The sequence below is a fragment of the Grammomys surdaster genome, unplaced genomic scaffold, assembly GCF_004785775.1.
Source record: "Grammomys surdaster isolate TR1022 unplaced genomic scaffold, NIH_TR_1.0 193, whole genome shotgun sequence".
Taxonomy (NCBI): domain Eukaryota; kingdom Metazoa; phylum Chordata; class Mammalia; order Rodentia; family Muridae; genus Grammomys; species Grammomys surdaster.
This window is the reverse complement of record NW_021604638.1, coordinates 8,744,447-8,752,963: the sequence shown is the minus strand read 5'-3', so window position 1 is coordinate 8,752,963 and position 8,517 is coordinate 8,744,447. Positions and strand designations below refer to the sequence as shown.

The 8,517-nt window shown below is 52.0% G+C and overlaps 1 protein-coding gene across 2 annotated transcripts in view; it reads right to left on the bottom strand.

The window, feature by feature from the left end:
- Positions 1-223: 223 nt before the first annotated feature.
- Sulf2 (sulfatase 2) overlaps positions 224-8,517 on the bottom strand; it is an 80,352-nt gene continuing 72,058 nt past the window's right edge. For both annotated transcript variants that reach the window (XM_028769529.1, XM_028769530.1), the window contains exons 12-21: positions 7,489-7,717; positions 7,302-7,398; positions 6,824-6,918; positions 6,011-6,070; positions 5,462-5,631; positions 5,042-5,184; positions 3,818-3,941; positions 2,101-2,134; positions 1,821-1,874; positions 224-1,142 (exon numbers count right to left, since the gene is read on the bottom strand). In XM_028769529.1, coding sequence (XP_028625362.1) covers positions 1,112-1,142; positions 1,821-1,874; positions 2,101-2,134; positions 3,818-3,941; positions 5,042-5,184; positions 5,462-5,631; positions 6,011-6,070; positions 6,824-6,918; positions 7,302-7,398; positions 7,489-7,717 — 1,037 coding nt within the window. In that variant the 3' untranslated portion in view covers positions 224-1,111. The remainder of the gene's footprint in view (positions 1,143-1,820; positions 1,875-2,100; positions 2,135-3,817; positions 3,942-5,041; positions 5,185-5,461; positions 5,632-6,010; positions 6,071-6,823; positions 6,919-7,301; positions 7,399-7,488; positions 7,718-8,517) is intronic.

The window sequence follows — 8,517 nt, the reverse complement described above, 5'->3', positions numbered from 1 at the left end:
CACTCGGTAGAACAAAGGGCTGGTAGAGTTGGATGCTTTGCTGTTGAGAAACAGACTTTCCAGATAGATGCCCCAGAGCTGGTGAGACTTACCTGTGAGGTCCCTTGAAGCACGGATAAGTTTAATATTAATGTATAACTCTCTGCTTCTCCAAACCCTCTTGGCTGAAGGTCGGCAACATCTTGAGTGCTTCAAGAAAAAGTAAAAATAATAACACAGCAAAAAAAGTCCCAAGATAGTCTTTTACAAAAATTCAAAGATTTTTTTTTCATATCAATAGCTAGTCATTGGCTGAGGGGTGTGAACACTGTAAGATGATACTTATACTACAAAATTTCTTTACAAATACAATGTCATTAAAACACAGGACACACATCAACTTGGGGTTTCAGTACCTTAGAAAAACATCAGTTCTGGGATGGATAACAAAGGAACGAATCCTGGGCAGGAACAGAAATGTCTGAAAGCTCAAGGGATTATCCTTGACACTAGCCACAGAGTGTTTATTGACACCACGACTCTTGAAAAGCAGGATTTCGTATTAGTGAGATTCCCCTACAAGTCCCTGTGTTGGTTACATGTGAGCAGTCACATATGTACAGTGAAGGCAGCTTCTGAGGCAGCCGGGTCAACCAGCCAGGTGAATGGTACTGTTTTTGTGCTATAGACTCATAGTCAAGACTGCGCTGATGACAGCACCTGGGACATCCGTGCTTTCTCCAAAGAAGAAGGTTAAAACAAGCTTGTTTCCCTATATGATTGGGAGGGCGGTGTGGGGGAGGGAGTGGGTGAATCCCGGCAATTCCATCTCTGGAGGAAATGTCCATGGAAATGAGTCCCTTTGTCTTTGTGAGCCTCTGAAAGAGTGAGTAGAGACTCCAGGCGTAAGAACGCATCCTGTGTGGCCGGTGAGGTTCGATCCAAAGCAAAGCAGGGCAAAAAAATGAGCCTCAGGAAGCCCAGGCATTGTCCTCCAGGATTTCCCGTCCCAAGAGCAGGCCCTGCCTCGTGTCAGGTTTCCCAGTTCCACCACTGGTCTTCTGGGTGGCTTTTGCAGGGCCTGGGCAGCCACACGAGGCCTCTGGTTTTGGAGGTTCCTCTCTGTGGCCGCTTAGCCTTCCCAGCCTTCCCACAGCTGTCCCCTGTGGAACAAAGTGAGCGCACAGCCTTTGGTTACCATGCTATCTGGATTTTTTAAGTCAGCCTCACCCTGCAAGCCTTGCTTTAAGGGCATGGCTGATGGAAAGGAGTACTTAGGCCATGAGGAAAGGAAATGCATTTTTGAGAGAATCTGACAAAGAATCTGGACCCCTTGAGAGAACGATTTGGCCTTCCCCTTTAGACATGAGGTGAGCTGCAGGTTCCTGCAGTCTGCTCATGGCCTGTGACAGCCATTCTGCTGAGAAGGGAATACCCTGTCAGTGCCTCTGCAGCCGCGTCCTGCAAGGTGTCTGTCCGCGGTCGTGCTTAAGCACTTCTCAGCATAGCTCAGTCATAGCTCAAGCCTACAGATCATCACAGGGAGAACTGCAGTCTGTTAGGGTCAGGCATTAATTTGAGATATGTATTCACATCTTATAGGAAAAGCAGCTATGATTTCGTCCGTCTTAGCAGGGGTGCAAAGATAGAGCATGCATGAAGCCCCAGCCCCGGAGAGGAAACACTAAGCTGCGGTGGTGTTTGCTGGAGAGAGAGCTCTTGCCTAGTATGAGCGATTCCTGGCTTCAATGCCAGTACTGAAAAAACCAAGACAACAGCAGTAACAAAACTAGCAGGTCAGAACCAGCTCTGCTTATCTGCAAACTGGCTCTTCAACTCACAGTGATTTGGAAGAAGGTCTCTTCATTTCTGGCCATTTTCGACGCTGAAACTGCCTAAATGTTCAGATGCCGAAAGGGAGATGCGTGTTAAATACCATCGAGGAAATCCTGTTGTTCCCCCTCCCTCCAGAAGGACTACATAAGGATGGTGTCTGAGATGACGTCTATCACTTATTGTCATTATGCCTTAGACAGTTTCTCAATAGGTACAACCATTAAACAGGACAGGTCAAGATGAGGGAGGGAACTTAGCCCAAACTTTAGGAACAAAACCAAGTACCTGTATTGTTCATAGCTTCCTCCGTCTCTAAGCCCTAGGTGAGAGATGAACAGATTAAGAACAGTTTAGGGTGAGATGGTACAAACATTGCTAAGGAAGACACAGCTAAGAACTGCCTTCAGTTTGCTGAATGCCAGTGCCAGGATGTTGCTAGCGTTCCTTGTTCAGAGTGAATAATGAAGACCTTTAGTCTGCTAGGTGGACTTGTAGATTGGCCCCTGCTGAGCCCAGTTAGCTGTAGTACACATTGAGCCTTCACTCACAATTGCCTTAGTGATGGGGCCCAGGTGTGGGTACTAGTGCTGCACTGGCTGCGGGTGGGTGGGTGAGGGTTAGGGTTGTACTCTGAATTCCTGAGGATATGGTGGTATGACCAAGCACATGGGTATGGAGTCACTCAGGGGGTTCACTTCCCTCACCGTTAAGCTGGGGATAGAATCACCTCAGGGCTCTTGAGAGAATTCCCACACATCATTTGGTGTTGTGCTTGGCTTACCAGAGACTGCAGAACCATCACAAAGTAGCACTTGACAGTCAGGTGGTTTCTTTTCTGCAGCCACTCTCGTCCCTTTGTTCTGCCCGGCCCCCATCTCCCCTACCCCCTATTGCAAAGCAGACTGGCACACCTGGGTCTGTCTCCTCAATGTCCCACTTAGTACAGACTGGTAGAAGCTCCCTGGGCCTTCCGCATCCTTGGCTTTTTCGGTTCCTGCTACACTTGGCTGAGGCTAATAAGCACATGATATTCTATTGTCCATCTTAAAACATCTCACCGGCCAGGTGTAGTAGTGCACACCTTTAATCCCAGCACTTAGGAGGCTAGGGCAGGTGGATCTCTGAGTGAGAGGCCAGCCTGGTCTACAGAGTTAAGTTACAGGACAGTCAAGACTACACAGATATACCATCTTGAAAAAGCAACAACAAAACCCCCATCTGGCTGGTATCCCGGGCTTAGAAGTGCTGGTTTTACTCCATTCACCCCAAACCCAGGGGTAGCCTGTGCCATCTCCTTTTCTGTTATCCACCTTGAATCACCATGTGGTGTGGGCTTCCCCACTGTACCTCAAGTCTGCCATCATCTCTCCTCCTGAGCCCCGGGGAACAGTTTCCCTGGATGACCATGTTATGTGGCACTACTTACTGGATCCAGCTTCATCCTCTACTTAGTAATCACTCTTTAAAATGTTGACTTTCACTGCCCAAATGTAAAAAACCCTCCCATCAACCCTCCCCAAAGCAATCGAGTCTAAACTTTCCTTTGTGGCCCGCAGAGCCTGCCTGTCACTTCTGTTCCAGCCACACTGGGCGACTTTATGCCCCTCCCACTTCCCAGCGCTCCGTGCTTCCTCAGCGGTGGACAGTTGCTTCCTCTACAATGGTCACCCCTGAGCTGTCGCAGAGCTAATGAGCACAGCATATTGCACGTTCCTGTCACCCCGCTCAAGTCGTATGCCTCCCTCCCTGTGCGGGGCCCTTGCCCCGAACAGCTCCACATCTCGCTCATACATTTGCTGCCCAGGAACTCGGGAGGCTAAGTTCTTCATGAAGAATGAATAAACAAAAGGGAGGAAAATGGAGAAGAGAAGTCTGTGTCCTGTATAGATTGTATGGGTTCTCAGCTCCTGGAAGCACAGCTTCTTTGTACCCTTCCCTGTGATCCTAGGCTCGTCTTTGGGGCAGACACTCTTCTCTACAGGCTGCACACGAGCCAACTCACCCAGGTCCATGTTGCGGGTCCGGGGGTTGCACTGCTTGTAGCCTTTACAGCTTCTTAACTCCATGAGCTGTACGTGCAGCTGGTTGAGCACGTCCCTGTCCAGTGTGTTAACCGCGTTCATCAGCTGATGAGAAAGGGTAGCTGTCAACAGGGGAGTGTCCTGGGAACCCTACCTATATCTCTTCAAACCAGGCCACTTAACTCAGGTGGACTGGGCGTAGAGGTGCTATGGGGGTGGGTACTATCAAGACCCAACCTTTATTTCTGCAAGAGTCACTGTGCTGGGGGATAAGAGATAGCTCAGATGCTCTGCCAGGTCTGCTCAGTGGAAATGCAAAATCGGGAGAAGCCACAAACCATGTCTGTGTGCCGAACCTTGCACTTCTGCAGCTGCCTACTAGGAATCTTGCATAGCTGGGTTTGACAGGTCTAACTAAGCCTTGGGTTTCACAGCACCCATTTGTTCCTCTTGATAGAAGAATTTGATATGGAGGTGGGTCAGGACCTTGGGGATTCGCCTAGTCTGGCACTACTGATGATCACTAACTGATGTTGTCTGTCATCTTCTTTGGTAAAGTACAGGCTAAAGTATCAGAGAAGGAAGGCTGGCAGTCTGTGGCTACTTGTGTCACGGCTGCTGACATCCTGAAGTCACACTGCATGGAGCTGCATCAGGCTTTTTGAATGAGGTTGGGTGGCTGGACATCACTAAGGTCATCTTCCAGAATGGCTAAGGTGCAAAGTTCTGGTTTCTAGGCGCCTTGCTGCTTGTGGATGTAATGTGCGGCTCTGAGCCGCTTCCATCACATCTGTGCTGAGGTGGTTTACAGTAGGGAGACACTGCACAGAGCTTGCCTTGGGTGCATGTTGGGTGAATGTCAGGGTAGCTTGTCTGTATTCTCCCTGGCAGCCTAGAATGTCCAGAACATGGCCTGATCCTGTAGCTCTACTGCTCAAGGGTCCACAGAAGTAACTGCAGAACCCTATAGTCAGTCTTCCCTGAGAGATGGAAGAGCTGTCCTATACACCGGACACAGAGTAATGGAGGGAGACACATTTTTGACTACGCAGAGTCCCAGACTCCAAGTGGCCTCAGAACTCAGTCTTCCAGGCTTAGGGACCTTGTGGGAGTTATCTGCATCCCTGCAGGTGTATGCCTGTCTAGCTGGTGGTACCTATGTGCCTCACACGCCTGACTCCCCATCTCTCTGGCAGTGCCCGTACCTGGTAGGGGTCTGTACTGAGGTCAAAGTATTCTAGGAAGCCAGTTGCAAATTCACAGAAGAGGAAGTTGTGGGTCTCGTTGATGGTCCTCAAGCACCAGTATGTGTTATTGTTGGCGCTGGTGCAGGCACAGAAGGGGCCCACTACGGAGGGAAGAACGCATGTTCTGAGTATGCCCACAGAAGACAAGTCTGTCAGACAGCCTCCCCAAGACAGGCTCTCAAATGCCGAGTGACAGGCACAGGTTTCTAAGAACCTCCAGCAGGACGGCCCTCTGAAGCCTGGGAAAGGTAGGTGGCCATGCACAGGCCTCCCGTCCCCTGACTGACCCTGCTCGCCCATCCACAGGCCTCCCGTGCCCCGCCCGCCCCCTTTCGCCCATCCACAGGCCTTCTGTGCCCTGCCTGCCCGTTTGCTCACGCGTCCAGAGCGGCGCCGTCTGCCAGTGGTGGTTGTCGTGGGTGAAGCAGGTGAGGCCGGGCATGCTGCACGTGTCGTTGTTCTGTAGCCGCTTGAGCAGCTTTCGCAGTTTCTTCTTGCGTTTCTGCTCACGCAGCAGCCACACCTTGTCCTTCTCCTGCAGACCCTTCCTGAGGGCACAGAGGACCACACACGCTTAAGACCTCTTAGGGGTCCATGACCTCGGCCTTATGGTTCACCCCAGTGGTTGGGCAGAGTCATTGAGGGCTCCGAGGCTGCAGCTAGGCCCAGACCCCAGGGCCTTTCTCCTCCTGTGGCCTCCTTCAGCCCCACCCCCTGGCAGCACAGAAATAGGTGTTCAGTGCTTAGTGTGGCTACAGCACCATATCCAGCCACAGCCTTGGTGTGGACCTGGGGCCAGCCCCTCCAAGGACTGCACAGACCTCACCTCCCAGGGGAAACCCAGCCCAGACTTAATTTTCCTTGCACATTTTAGCTTCAGGCAGGTAGCGGTGGCCACTTACACCTTGGGCCTATTCCTACCCTTACCTGAAAGGGTGCAAGCTGGAGCCCTTGTGCTTGAGGCGGCCTTTGTGTTGGCTGTGGTAACTGCAACAGACCCCCCACCCCCAACCCCCAAGAGTCAGAGCCTTGCAGGACACCCTGGCAGGCATGCAGTGGGGTTCACTGCTCTTACCCAGTATACCCTCTCCTGGGTGGAATGGAGGGCACTGTAGCCCCCTGGTTGATGGCTCCATGCTTGGCTTAGATGTCCCAGGTCAGACTACAAGGTCAGGGTGGGAATAATTTAACCCTGACTGGAGGCTCGGCCTGGTTTCAGTTGGTGTCAGCCAATTCGCATCATAAACTATGTCCCTCATGCTTAGAAGGGGGCTTTGGGACTGGCATCTCACGAGGCCCGAGTCAGCAAAGGTGTTCTGAACTGTGTGGCTCTTTCAGTTTAAATCAAGGGAAGCTCTTGTACCAGGTTCCCTAGTCATGTGTTATGTGACTACCACACTGGACAGTGACTACAGAGACACTCCATGGCTTTCTCTGTGGGAAGTTCTCTCAGGCAGGCAGAACCTGAGTGGTAGCCCAGCAGTTCCCAAAGGCAGTGAGCAGAAGCCTGTGCCCCTGACTGAGCCAGCCGTGTAAGGCAAGGCCCTGCCCAAATGCAGCTCAGCCTAGCCACCCACGGGGCAGTCCCTGAGTTTTGCGGATGAGAGTTATTGGCTCCTTATCTTGACAAAGATACAATTAAAAAGCAATGACAGGGGTCAGTGCTGAGAGGGGTGTGTGTGCTGCAGGACACACTGGTGTTCAGGGCTTGAGTGGGGCCCTGTGTTGCTACCCCCTCACCTGAGTTTATGGCAGTCACATTCTTCTGGTCGCTTCTTCTTCAGGTGGCCCCTGACTTCTCGAAGGTTCTTAATTTTGTTCTGCAGGGTTTCGATCTGAGGGAGGGAACAGGAGAAGCCTAAAAACCACAGGGCAACTGCGGGTGGGGAGGGTACAGACGTATCTGTGTTTGTGGCTCTGCCCATGGAAGGGGGCCTCCCTGAAGGACCAGACTGCTCTTCCCACCAGCGGAGCCTGCGGATGCTGTACAAAGGATGAGTTCTCTGGGGGCATCTTCCAGCTCTAAATAAAGTATGCTGCACTGTCCTCAGCCAGCCAGCTCTGGGCTAGACCTTTGGCTGGCTGCTAGATCCCATGACACAGATTCCTATTTGGGGATTATGGATTTAGGGGACCAATCTTGCTTTTTCCCCTTGCCATTGCCCCCCCCCTTCCCGTGGATGCTTGCCACTAGCCTGTGCTACCCCAGTGGCCATACCTCATGGTCGATGTGCAACTTGTGGTCTTTCCAAGCCTGCAGGGACTTGTACAGGTCCAAGTCACACTGGACTGTGTCATTCTCAAGGATGTAGCACCTGCTCCAGAGAAAGGGTCATAAGTGACCCTGAGGGGTGAAGAGGGGCCCAGCCTGCCCCTCTACCCCCAACCTCCAGCCAGACTCTCACCGATGGGTCACTTTAATGGGATTGGGGGCAGAATAATCTGGAAGGCCACCAGTACCACTGAAACTGCCACCATCCTTGTCATCCTGGTCTTCGGGGGCCCCTGGCCAGTGCCGCTTGGTGAGATTGCGGGGCTGAGGCAGGTTATCCAAGCCTACATGGTATACCTCACCATCCACCTCGATGGCCACAGAACGGATGGAGCGGTTCCGGGCATAGCTGGTCTTGTACTCTGAGGGGGCCAGAAGGGATGACAAGTCAGAGAGGCTGGGACAGGCTGGCCAGGTATCCCTGGCCATGGATCTTCGAGACAGGGATGAAATGCCAAGTACCAGTCTCAGTGTTGCTTGATGTGTGGGCTTGGGAGATCTATCCCTGGAAGTGGGTCGCAGGGAGGTTGTTACACTGGGCAGGCTAAACAACAAATGACTTGAATTTCAGGAGAGCTGGTGAGATGGCTTTGCAGGTAAAGATGCTTCCACACCCGAGTTTGATCCCTGTGGCCCGTGTGGTAGAGGAGAGCTAACTCCGGCAAGGTGTCCCAACCTCCACACATGTGGGCCACCGATGCATTTTGGGAGGGGGGTTTCTGGGGGTGTCTGTCAGTGTGGACTCTGAAAGCACGCTGTCAGTATGGTCTGATGGCCTAACCACTTCCTCCTTGGACGGTACGGTTCACCCATGCCACCTGGCTTCTTGTCAGGCCCTCAACTGTCTGTCTGCTTCTCTCACCATTGAGGGAGGTTTGAGAACCTTGTCATCTCCACCTGCTCCAGATGACACCAAACCTACAGGGCCCAGTTGGCCCCATGTGCTTGGCCTTGGTCCCTGTCCACACTGCTTCCTAGTGGCCTGTCCCAGCACTGCTGCCCTCTCAAATGGTAGCTTGTGAGGGCTTTTGGCTGTGTCCCTTGCTCTTAGGACAACCCCCAGGTCTGGAGACGCATCTGTGGAGTTGTTTGAAAGTTCACAGATAACCCTGAAAGTACAGAGAAACCCTGTCTCTAAAAACCAAAAAAAAAAAAAAAAAAA